Genomic DNA, 13,676 nt, shown 5'->3' on the forward strand with positions numbered 1-13,676 from the left:
TCCGCCTACACATGCAAGCTGCCAACTGGATTTGTTGTTGAATTTTTGGTTCACACGGATGCTTCTTTCTTTGGAGTTACCATGAAATGTTACCCACAAAAGCTTTTAGAAATATTGTATATCATCATTTCAGGTGTTTATTAAGTCTTCTGTCGGTATAAAACTTGACCTTTTGTAACCCCAACTCAGGGGAAGTCAGAACGTGATTTAAGTTCAGAGTCCAGATTACAAACATAAAATCAAAATATCCCAATACTGAATGTACGTAGCCACAATCTCGTCCGCCTAGTATATATCGTCAGTCTTCCAGTTTAGGAATAAAGCTGAGGTTGATGAGATAAAATAATGTATCATGTCCACATTGAAAGTTTGCAAGACTCATAAGAGAGTTTCAGAGAGGTAATTAACCAGCTGAAGGATTATTTTTATATTGGGCATAGGCATATTTGGCCCAAGCAGCCCTAAGTTTCCTAAGTTATGCTGGGATAGTCACCACTTTTGGATTATCAATAATTTTGATATCTACTATTACTTTTTAAATCTTACGGCTGAGACTGCTTGGCTAAATGTGTCAGGTGTGCGTCTTAGCACCTAGAAAAATATTCTATGAAAGCATTCGCAATGTAACATTATATTGTCGAATAGTTTGTAAATGTGCAGTGCCAAGTACTACCACGTCTTTACAGTGTGTGTGTGTGTGTGTGTGTGTGTGTGTGTGTGTGTGTGTTTTGGATTTTTAATGTAGCTTTCACAATTTCTCAGTTATATCGCTACGATGTCTCCAGTATGATAGTTTATAGTGATGTCTACCATTAGGGCATCATGCCGCAGACAGGTAGCATCATGTCCCACCCAGTCACATTATCCTGACACCAGGTCGACCAGTCATAAAACTAACCTCTTAAAGCTGAGCGCCAAGTCTTTGGTATGTCTCGGCGGATGCTCTAACCATTAGACCACCCGACTGGTCACCACCTCTCTACATAATTTAGGAAGGGAAGATAGAAAGATCTTCTTCTGGCACAGAGAGAGAGCCTTATCGTCATCACAGACAAAACAGAAACACAAGAAACTTCATCACTTCTGCTCACTACACTCAGCATATTATGGATGAGTTATTGATATCAGTACTACATGCAAAGTATAAGAAAATGGGTGGTGGGTGAGGGTACACTGTCCGTTATAAAAAAAGACTGTCCCTAAGATTTTGTTTTCAAATGGAAACATTTTCTAAAAGCTGAAGTATATTGCAAATCTAAGACAGAGATACTGCTGCGGATTAAAATATTTGTTAATTAATTGCCATATTTTTAGGCTGACAGTCAGAGTTTAAGATTGAGTATGCCGTAACACAATTGTATTCAGCATTATTGAAAATCGATTAATATAAGCACAGCAACATCTTCGAATTAACTTAATTTGAGCGACCAGGATATCTTTAATGAAAGCGTGTGTCTTAATTTCTTCTCAAGTCGGATGCAGACCATTAGTTATTACTGCTTTACGAATATGACATTTTTGCACTCTTTATACACAAGGTCCTTCCTGTTACATGCATTGGGCTGATTGGTGGCGGCTGCTTTGACAAGTCCCCTGAAATAGAAGATACTTTAATCGTTATAAAGACACAGTGAATAAAAAAAGTTTTCGAAAATTTTGGAGAGGGTTATATACTAATATACATATTATTCATAAAAGAGTTTTGACACTAACGATGAAATCGCATTTGAGTTTAACATACACTTCTTGGCTTCACAATTGTAGATTAAAACAATTCAGTTCTAATCATCTAACACATACTGTTCCTCTCGCTTTAAAGTCATTATCAAAAAAGGAGGCCAGACTAGCTTGTGGTTGCTCCCTAGCTACTGCGACTCTACAGTTCTCGTTTGGATCCTTACTTTCAGCATCTGCGCGACTATGTGGTCATGCATCCATAGTCCGTAATTTCTTAAGGTTCTCCGCACCATTTTAGACGAAGAACTAACTACGGAAACACAAAATGCGTGATGGACAATATTTGGCTTTATAACTCCGTGATCTGGGGTTCATTCTCTTTTTCTGACAATGGAAGACGTTACTTTCACCACCCGAACTGCATGTATCACATAATGCCAATGTCTATAAACCACTTAGCATAAGTCGTTCTCTCTATCTCTCTCTCTCTCTCTCTCTCTCTCTCTCTCTCTTTGGATATTAGTGATCCTCGTGTGACATAGTGGTCTAAGGCGCTTGCATTTGCAGATCACTCACACATCTCACCTCTGTCCCTGTACGATGAGTGGGATCCTGCAGAAGATGATGAATTCCCTCGGCCCACCACCCTGGTTTACTCCTTCTACCCATCTGCATGTGGCACCATCCACAGGCTTAACCTCGAAATCCCCTTTCAGTGCTCCAATCTGAAGATGGAATTCTTCATCTAGGTCAAACCCGCCTGTCAGGCTTAGCGTTTCAAAGAAAATCAGTGAAAATAGGTGCGCGTGAATCATGCTGAAAGGTAAGGAATATGTCAAAACGTAAACCAATTTCAAAAATTAAACTTTGTCCAAATACCATTATTACACGTACCTTGGCAACATCTGTTTTAATTTGGAATGTGACAGAAAAGTCCTAGTTATAAATTTCTACAGGATAACAAATACCAGACTCTCCAAAATGTGTCGTATTAAACAACAGCAATAGTATGTATCTCATCAAATAACAAAGTGATGCATTTTCATTCTTTTGCTAAACCTAAGCCCTTGTCCACTCCCAATACCTTCACTGCTTTGAAAAAAGAAAAGAATTATTGCAAAGTCTCCTTCATTCGCGTCGTCGGGGCCATAACAGTGTGTTAATTGTATCCATATCTAGCGAACTCATCCATTATTTGCTGACTTTATTTTCAGCAAATTAAATTCGTTTAGTCTATGACATGCATTACAGCGGATACAGTTAACAATATAAACATGAAGACTGATTATGTTGTCCATCCTTGTCTATACAAAAAGAAGTATCGTGGTGTGAATGCGCTATACACTCTAATTATGAGCCAGATAATTGTTTCACACCACGACGAATGTACTGCATTCTATGCATTGAAGGTACTTGTAAATGTAGCTCAGAAATGTCATACTTATCAACTTACTTACACATTCTTGTTTGAGATACTGACAACAAAGCAGTTTTAACTTAGAGGTCAAAAAAGCATTACACCAGATTACTTACTTTTCTTTCGGATTGTGAGAACTAATGACATCTTATCAATCCGAGTTTCATTTAGCACAATACCGTGTAGGTCACTTCATGACGTAATGAGACAACCAGTGTTACTTGTCCAATCACCAAACATTTCTGCAATCACAATTTACTAACTTAAACATGTACATTTTACTAGTTTTATTTAATAGTATAAACCACGCCTTATTGTATTTGCATAATCTGCTTCAGTCTAATAACTCTATCGATAATTTTTTATTGAGTGATAGCTATTAAAAGATGGATCGTCTCAGATGGCTCACTAATAAGCCAAGCAAGTGACATTTTATCATCAAACTGAAACACTTGCTACAGTGCAAATGAAATAGGATGACATACTGTCATTTCAGTAAGTGTTTCACAAAACCAAAGATTGAACACTGTAGACGGTCGTATTAAAACTTTGAGTACATTATAACTGTATTGCTGGTTGATGTGTGGAGATGGTGTATGACGCCATGTAAACTAGATGCAATTTCATCTGCAACACAGAGGGCCAGACTTGACTTTGCAAACATACGGGTAATAACGACAGACCGGTTAACGAAACTATGAACCAAGCACATTAACTTTTGTGGTATTTTGACAGAATATTTCCTGTTTTAAGAGGACAGGCATAGGGAAAAATAATTAGAATACTGGTAGAATTGCTTCATATTCCACCACAGGATTACTACCCTATGGTCCTTGGTATGTACATGTGAAAAAGACCTGACAGAGTGCATTGTGTGCGTTTTATATTCTGGTTTTAACTCATGTGTCTCCGATTTCTAAAATAGACACTAACTATTGTTATTTTCTATACTTTATAGCATCGTTCAAGTGACACCAGTCCTTAATGATACCCGATTTTTATTGCAAACAATATGGAAAGAAGTGTTACATATGCTATGCTAGGACTATTTTGTCAAACTTGATAAAATCCAGTGTATATTATATATCAGTTACCCAATTCACTCACTGCAGGAGAATCATCAGACTCATCACAAGAATGCAGGAGACTCGTCAATAAATACACGAGGTTCGTCGAAGAATGCAGGAAACTCATCAGAAGAATGAATAGGCAAATCAGTATAAGGCACGAGACTCATAAAAATGCAACAGACTCATCAGAAAAATGCAATAGATTCATCAGAAAAATGCAATAGATTCATCAGAAGAATGCAATAGATTCATCAGAAAAATGCAATAGATTCATCAGAAAAATGCAATAGATTCATGCAATAGATTCGTCAGAAAAATGCAATAGATTCATCAGAAAAATGAAGAGGAGAATCAGCTGCATACGACTGAAAATAAAAACAAACTGTATTTTGCGACGAGAAGTAAATACCGCGCATCTTTTTTCAGCATAAAAACAATAAAACTATTTCATAATGGTATTCCAATATTGAATATTTTGATTGCACTAATGCTTTATGTTGCAATTATTCTGCACTTCATGCAAAACAAAAATACGGTTCTGACTCAAATACCAGGTTGATATTGGTAGTAAGAATACAGAAACCCGGTAAAGAGGTAAACATAAAACATAAACCGGAGGGAGTGAAAGACGAATAATAATGTGTGATAGTAACTATGACATACCTCCTTCCTTGCCCTAATTTATTTTGCTTGTAAGAATTTGGGTGTTGGAGTATTGGAATGTGTGTTTTGGATTGACACTAGGTGGGTGTTAATGAGTATATCCTACCGAATACGATACAAATCCCCTATAGAGTGAATGGTAATGATGTGTCTGAGTGAAACATACTAATAAATTGCTTATTGTCAGCGTTTTTCATCCTTGCAAAATTGAATAATGAAACCTCCAAATAGTGGTGGTCTGTGCCGTGTCCAGTACACTTTATGGTGATACAGACTTTCTACCCCTCTAAAGGTTCATTTCCACAGGATCCATTCCTGACAATAGATAATCTCATTCTCAGTTGAGATGAGCTATTGGAAACCACAACACCTATGAAAGAATCAAATGACCAAAGAATTACTAATACGTAACCTGTACCTGTTATTTAAGACCATTTGCTTAATGCATCGCTCAGTTATTAAATATCAAACCATTTCCTCCTTGTAGAGAACACCTGCAATGAAATGCAGTTTTTTTGTTGGCAAAATGGTTGGTTGTTTCTCGAGTAGTTTGTATTGTATAAGCACACGATTGTGTATAATGGAGTAAAAATGTCATCATTTGATACACTTGAACAGGGTGCATAACATGCACTCTATATTGCAAATGACAAATACTTATTTTCAGTAGGAACAATAAAACACCAGAAACATGCTCGACAGATATATCATTTTAAAAGATTAATTTTACGCGCTGACACAGTATGTGCGATATACTTAAGTTTCGTCCCAAAGTAATTAAATAATCATCGCCGGCACGTATATTAGCAGCCCTAACGAATACCCAACCCACCAATGCATACATTTCCCCACCCCAACCTAACCCCAACTTGGAATAAATGGATTCTCAGATCAAATTCATTTTTGATGCAATTAGCACTAAAACCCAACTTATATTTGTGAGATATAAATTTAAATCACCTTTCGCATCAGAGTTCTCGTGTGATGTACGAGCGTCAGTGGTGTTAAAATCAAAGAGTTCGTTGGAAAACTGCTCAAACTCGTAGCGATGGTTTTTTTGATGATCAAAATGTCGGTCCATACATTTCTTTCTCAATTTACTAAATTCATGCATTAAATGTTCACAGCAAGGCTAACTAGTCGAATGATTCAGTGTCCCGTCTCCTACGTCACAGCGTCACATGACCCGGAATTTCATTAATATTTGGAGCAGTCGAAAAATTTCGTACACTTTAGTCGTTTTTTTTTTTCTGGCACTTACACAGATATGTGCGTCTGTAGGCATGATACATATTTGATTACATTTTCAATGCTAAATATCAACGAAATGCTAACTTTAAAAAACCACGGGATAATCCTAAAGGACGGACGTTGAACAATTAATGAGTCTTGTCTTAGACTTTACACGAGGTTTGTAAGTGTATGTGGGTGTTGGTTAGTATTTATAAATATTATTCCGTCAATATGTCTGTCCCTTATTACAGTGTTTATTAATACGGGTGTTGGATTCAAAAATATAAAAACATTCATGTATGTAACTAGATAATATGCAACATTCAGATTACGTACCATCTCCACAGGATCTCATTCTAACCCATCATGTTCGATTTTCATAGACCGATTGTGATACTTGCATTGTTAAATTTTCCATCAGAGACCATTGTGACATTCGTAATGTACATTTTCCATTGAGGATTTGACTTCCACCGCTAAAATTCCACAGTGGGCTATAGTATACTTCGATGCTAATTTCCACAGAGGGTTATAGGACCAGACCCGGTATGTTTAATTCTAGTAGGGGGTTATAATGACCCATGAAATGTTAATGTCCATAGTTACCCGAACGGGACTATAATGCCATCCTTATACAATGCTAATGACGTTATAGGAAACAGTAGACACTTTCATCTTACTTATATGAATCCTATAAGTACACAGTATCAAACTTGCTTAGATGGCCACCTCTGTAAGGCAATCATCTATATAACACATTTTTGAAGACCGAATATAAAACATTCCATATAAAATCATACCTCATGTAGCAAACACCTTTTTATCAAGTCCAGCTTGCGATAATCGCCAAAGATACTCTCGTGCACAGGTTGTACTGTATTGAATATATTTCTTCTTGGTTTTTATGTCTAATCAGCATCATCATCATCATCATCATCATCATCATTTTGAAAAACCGATATCTGCGTTTTTCTGCTTTGACATTTCCATCTTCCGCCCCATCTCCATTCGAACCTCATGGCCAAGTCCTGAGAGAAAGGTCGATCCTAATGTTCGATGGTAGCTGCACGTTTATTTCATGTCCAGTAAGTGCATACTGTGTATGGTATCTACAGTTACACATGTACTTTGTGATGTTAACACTTTCGGAATTATGACAGGTGTTACGTTCCTATAGATTTTGTGATATGATGTTGGTTATATATCTGAATTTGTCCGTCGTTCCAGACCATGACTGAGAATCATGTTGTAGTGGAAAGATTTATCCGTCATTATCCCATATGTTTCCAAGTTGCAATATTCTAGTTTTGGAAGTTGTTTACAGAAACCAACAAGGGACACAGTTTCTTGAGGTGCATGGCAAAGGTAAGGGTAACAGAAAATTGAGGTAGTGCCTCAAAAGTCTCAGAGTAGTGAATATAAAGCAGCAGCAATATATGTTTAAATTAAGTCCTTTTGTTAGAAATGTTGTGGCATTTTTGGTTAAATTGTGATTTTGTTTGTTTATGGCTTTGTGCCTCTTTGGTGACTTTAACAGTGGCTTTGGGTTTGGAACTGGTGCATCAAAGCAGATCACTTTTTAACAAAAAAACTGCTGACAGCAGAACTGGTAGTTTAAGACTTTCTACAGCCAATCCGTAGGCCATACTTGATGATGGCTACAGCAGGCATGGCACTATCATTCTTTCAAACTTCTTTCTACAGCCAATCCGTAGGCCATACTTGATGATGGCTACAGCAGGCATGGCACTATCATTCTTTCAAACTTACTTAAAATGCAGACGATGACGCAATAATGGGCCACTATGGCAACACATGTTCTGTTCACCTGTTATTGACAAACTGTAACATATAATGGAGAAGCACTGGGAATAGGTCTCGAGTGAGAAAGCTGTAGTTCTGACGATTTTTTGTTGTGCTATACAATTAATAGCTTATGATGAATTTCCTATCGCTATGGTCAGTAACGCATATCAAATCTCAAACATGTAAGACTAAGAAGATATCCGCAGAGACTGGTGTCTCGCCTGCTATGTTTTATGACCGTACATACAGAAGTGTTACAGAACAAGAGCTGACTTCAATTACTTGACGTAAATAGACAAACCATGAAAATTAGGCAATCGAATATTAAAATGGCCATGTATTTCAATAAAAATAACAAACTATTCAAGATTTCTCATCCACCGGGTTACAGTGTGAAGTGACTGACCACAACAATCGTAATGAGCTTTTTTGAATTAATGACAATATTTATTTAATTTCGGGGGGGGGGGAGAAGCTTTACAAATACAAACGTAGCATTAAGTCAATGATTTATTATTATGAATAATACTATTTCCGTAAATGATCAAAGTATTAGATAAAACATTCGTCTCACTCAGCCAGACCCTTGTGTAGCTGTTTAAGATTTTCCCTATACTAAGGGCTGGTTAAAAAAAAAATATTTTTCTTCCTAAATTTGACAGAACACGTTTTCCCAAATAATTGGAAAAGTGATTTCATTGAACAATGAGAATATGCAATATCATCCCTGATTGTAATGACGCTGTGATATCACGTTTATCGTACACATGATGTATACATGGCTGATTTACAAAGCAATTTTCAGTTATATCCGTTTCAACGTGGCATCAACAATATAAAACTTTGCTCATAAAACTGAGATCTAGATGATATATATTTGTAGTTTTACTTCTACAAATTATTTCCGAAGCAATTTCAAACAGTAGAGATCAAGTAATCATTTTACCATACACACTTATGGTCAAGACTGCACGAATTCTCGCAAGGGTCTGGTCGAATGGTATTCGGTTTGGTTCGATTTGGTTTGTTTAGCTGCAACAATACAAGTAGTTTATTTAGTGTCAAGGCCATCGGTGAAAAGTGCCTTGCCCAAGACCACAACATAGCCGACGTGGGCAGATCATGTTAGGATTTAAAACCGCAATCTTTGAGTCCACCACCTTAACCACTGATTCACCGCGGCTCTTGTATTTACTGGAAGGCCTCTTACGACATGCAAGAAGGCGCATCGGGCTTACTCTACATCCCCGAGCCAACCCGGGTTAGTTGACTAAAACACAACAATGGCAATCGGTTGTTTTCATAGAAAATAGTTATGAAAATATGACGGATATCCGCAAAGAAAAATTATACACTGAACCAAACGAATGAATCGAACACATCGGAGTTTACATGGGGACAAAAACTGCAAACCACTTGGAAGTAATAGTCAATATTAGAAATCCCTGTCTTAAACTGTGTAGACGATGCGCTATATTAATCAAGCAAACAAGTCCTGTATGGCAGGATAACATATCCCCACCATCTCTTATTTGTTTTCTTCACAAAGCAAATTAATAATAATAATAATAATAATAATAATAATAATAATAAATTAATTAATTAATTAATTAATTAATTAATTAATTAATTAATTAATTAATTAATAATACAGTGCATTTTGTCTTAAGAGACCATATTTTCTGCAACAGAAAAAACGTTATCTCTCTAGGTTGGTCATCTCACATTGCATACATTACAGTTCATCTGCATTTTTAAAAAATTGTCTTTTATAATAGGTAGATTTTAAAAAACGTCTTGCAAGATGGTCTTTTACTGTAATAACAATAACAACAACACCATCATAACACAAAAACTGCTACAGTTACTAATACAGCTACTACTACTAATATTGCCCCTAATAATACTACTACGTGAGTAAATATGACGGCTTGACGTTGTAATGTAAATCCCAATTGTATACCTACCTCCCCTATGAGATCACCACTATACTCAGGATATTCCTTCATATATTGTGTCTTGCTGTAATGACTGCATCTATAATTTCATCTAGAGTATTTGCAAGCCATCCAGTTTCTTTGTACCGATTTTAAAAACGAAAAGCGTCAAGGATATTAAATGCACAAAACTTAATATTTTTTTTCCACTGATTAATAATTTCTAACCATAACAATGTCGACTTATTTTCGTTCAAAGCAAACAGAAGCTCGTGATGTAAACAAGCAGACAGACTGACCCAATGTCCTTTTCTGTGTTCTATAACAGCCCATTGCAGTAAGAGTTGTCTCCTCTGAGTTCAGTACTTGAAATGTCTCGTTTTAATATTTGTAAACCAAACTGAACAAATATAAAGGAGGAACTCTTATATTCCTATGTTCAAAGAAATATAACTCTACAATTTACGGAATTATTCGGATTATAAAACGCGATGAACTAGATCACATATGCTGCTTGAAAGCATAGACTCGCCCATGCAAATATAGCTACCGTGTTACTAGAGAACGTCCCGTTTGATTCAAAACGCCGGCAAATTATAAATCCAAGAATTAAATAAATGATTCAAGTGCACTTTTTGTTTCATTGAAGCCTTTTATTTTCAAAAACGGTATGGGGATACGGGAGAGAGTGAGAAGAATTCCGACTTTTAATCAGGTATATATAAAGAGACTAATATGCAGTACATTAATTCCTTTAAGAACCCACCTCACCCCCACCCTAATGGGCAGTGGTATGTAGAATATGGTCGATGCGCCCTCGTTTAGAACGTAATGGCCAACTAATGAAGGCATTATCTTCTTGATTCGTTGACTCCATAATCGATAGGTTTATTCCTCACCCCAAGTGCTAACTTAAACAATTTCTTTCCGTTCAATCACAGTAAACTTTACTTTTTACCTTTTGACCTTGAAATCAACAGGCCTTTTCCTTAACTCAAGTGCAGGCCATTTGCAAAGTTTGATAACTGTAAATGGTGGCTGCTTCAGCCATTGTGCCAAAACCATTTTTCTTCTTTGAGTCACGACATGCTTTACTTTTGACACCAAAACTGATAGGATTCTTCCTTACCAAGTGTAAAAAATCAACCGAGTTTGGTAGCTGAAGTTATTGGGCAACTCGGGCTAGTGCAATGAGAAAAACACATGAACAGTAATTTTCGTTTCGTATAAACCAATTTTAGTTTTTGTTTAAGTTTATGTTCTGATTTTAAATGTTAGCGGGTTTTGTAGTGTCATCTAGCGTCCTAGTTTTGGGTCACGTGATTCCGCCTGGGTATATGTACGTGGCAGCTGTGGCTGCTACGGTGGTGTGTCATAAGAGGTATTGTATGAAGACGTCCCCTTGCAGGTAAAGCCGAATAACCATCCCATCAGAACAAGCAAGGTCTTTCGTCGACCGGGATACAGCCGCTACAAGGCTCGTCCAAGAAACGCGGAAAATCTTACGACAATGCACATTTCAGCGAAGGTCTCTCTTCTCTCATCATTTCGCACTGTTAGTCTCTCTTCATCGATCTCGACCTTAAGCGAGTAATGGCGCGCGACCACGACTTAGTCGATGACACATTCGGTGACTCTGCGACCAAGTCGGCGACAAGAGGAATACAAGTAGTGAATGGGGCCACATTAGCCTCAATGGGACTTAGCATTAAAAACACCCCCTGGGCCACTATAGCCTCAAGGGGAATTGAACATGGGAAATAGTCTTGGGCTACTCTAGCCTCAAGGGGAATTGAACATGGGAAAAAGTCTTGGGCCACTCTAGCCTCAAGGGGAATTGAACATGGGGAATAAAGTGTGGGTCTGTCTAGGGACAAGGGAATTGAACATGGGAATAGAGTTTGGGTCTGTCTAGGGACAATGGGAATTTAACATGGGGAACAGATCGTGGGACTGTCTAGGGACAATGGGAAATTAACATGGAGAATAGATCGTGGGACTGTCTAGGGACAATGGGAAATTTAACATTACGGAAACCCCTGGGGGATATTGCCTCAAAGGAATTTAACATATGGAAATTGAACATGGTGGATCTGTATAGCGTCAAGGGGAATTGAACATGGTGGGACTGTCTAGGGACAATGATGGTAGAGGGTCAAACACAACAGAGACAGAAACATACATACACCAGTACAAGCGTGGGATTTATATATAAAGCATTACCAAGTCCTGAAATCTTGCTGGGGTGTTCAAAAATTTGCATAATTGTAATGATGCTATAAATAGCTATAATCAAGGAAATGCTCAACGACAAAATGGATGTGACTAAAAGTAACGTTAAAATGACGAAATTGTCCCAGAATTTAAAGGAAAATAAACATATCCCCGAAAATTAAGTTACAATGGTTTAGACTAAAATGGATAAAATTAGTAACTACTTACAATATCAACTTCTGTGACGATCGTGGATAAATACCTATGTATCTATAATCAGCTGAAATTCCTATGAAATCCCACTATCTATTTATAGCTCCAACTTGTGGGTTATTCCTTTGGAAAATCCCACTATCTTTTTATAGCCTCAGCTTGAGTGACGTTCCTGTTTATGAATTCTAGTATATATGTATAGCTACAAAATGTGGAAATCCCCAAGTCCATATTTATAGTCTCAAAATTTCCAGCGTCAGTGACGTCACTGTACCGAACACTAGGGGATAAATGGCAACAGTGTTGCAAGTGGCTGACCTGAATACGCGCTACTGTAGGTAGGTAGGTAGAGTGTATCTGATAGGGATAAAGTGAGTTTTATATAGACAAACAGAGACCAATACACACACACACACACAACATACGCGCGCAGACACATGCACACACACACGCACACACACGCACACACACACACAGAGGGAAGAGGAAAACACAAACCCCAAATATACTATCAACACAGAGGAGAGATAATGCAAACCCCAAATAAACAATCCACACAAACGTACGCGAACGCATACAAACCCCAAATATACTATCCACACTCGGGAGGAAGAAGAAAAGAAACAACCAAATATACGATCTACACAACGTACGCGAACACACACACACACACACACACACACACTATAAAATGGATAAAATTAGTAACTACTTACAATATCAACTTCTGTGACGATCGTGGATAAATACCTATATATCTATAGTCAGCTGAAATTCCTATGAAATCCCACTATCTATTTATGGCTCCAACTTGTGGGTTATTCCTTTGGAAAATCCCACTATCTTTTTATAGCCTCAGCTTGAGTGACGTTCCTGTTTATGAACTCTAGTATATATGTATAGCTACAAAATGTGGAAATCCCCAAGTCCATATTTATAGTCTCAAAATTTCCTGCGTCAGTGACGTCACTGTACTGAACACTAGGGGATAAATGGCAACAGTGTTGCAAGTGGCTGACCTGAATACGCGCTACTGTAGGTAGGTAGGTAGAGTGTATCTGATAGGGATAAAGTGAGTTTTATAGGGACAAACAGAGACCAATACACACACACACAACATACGCGCGCAGACACACGCACACACACACACGCACACACACACACACACAAACACACACACACACACAGAGGGAAGAGGAAAAACAAACCCCAAATATACTATCAACACAGAAGGAAGATAATACAAACCCCAAATAAACTATCCACACAAACGTACGCGAACGCATATAAACCCCAAATAAACTATCCATACAAACGTACGCGAACGCATACAAACCCCAAATATACTATCCACACAAACGTACGCAAACACATAAAAACCCCAAATATACTATCCACACAACGTCGCTAACGCATACAAACCCCAAATATACTATCCACATTCGG

At 37.5% G+C, this 13,676-nt stretch overlaps 1 protein-coding gene across 2 annotated transcripts; it reads right to left on the reverse strand.

Annotated features, from left to right (window-relative positions):
* Positions 1 to 1,069: 1,069 nt before the first annotated feature.
* On the reverse strand, positions 1,070 to 10,099 carry LOC149796815 (uncharacterized). 2 transcript variants are annotated; one of them, XM_089960287.1, is made up of 4 exons: positions 9,834 to 10,099; positions 3,211 to 3,336; positions 2,263 to 2,493; positions 1,070 to 1,593 (listed from the first exon to the last, which is right to left on the reverse strand). In XM_089960287.1, exons 3-4 carry the CDS (start codon positions 2,490 to 2,492, stop codon positions 1,494 to 1,496), a joined length of 330 nt encoding a protein of 109 aa, XP_089816413.1. In that variant the 5' UTR covers position 2,493; positions 3,211 to 3,336; positions 9,834 to 10,099; the 3' UTR covers positions 1,070 to 1,493. The 2 variants fall into 2 exon arrangements, with proteins under 2 accessions (XP_089816413.1, XP_089816412.1); XM_089960286.1 differs by lacking the exon at positions 3,211 to 3,336.
* Between the last annotated feature and the right edge of the window lie 3,577 nt (positions 10,100 to 13,676).

Source organism: Sinohyriopsis cumingii, chromosome 6, assembly GCF_028554795.1.
Source record: "Sinohyriopsis cumingii isolate HCF-2022 chromosome 6, ASM2855479v2, whole genome shotgun sequence".
In the NCBI taxonomy this organism is placed as follows: Eukaryota; Metazoa; Mollusca; class Bivalvia; order Unionida; family Unionidae; genus Sinohyriopsis; species Sinohyriopsis cumingii.

Excerpts from the sequence above, each read along its gene's own strand:
- LOC149796815 (XM_089960286.1), bottom strand. The coding sequence starts at position 2,492 with ATGATTCACGCGCACCTATTTTCACTGATTTTCTTTGAAACGCTAAGC. Across the intron at positions 1,594-2,262 it reads CTCATCGTACAGGGACAGAG|GGGACTTGTCAAAGCAGCCG; the intron begins GTGAGATGTGTG and ends CTTCTATTTCAG.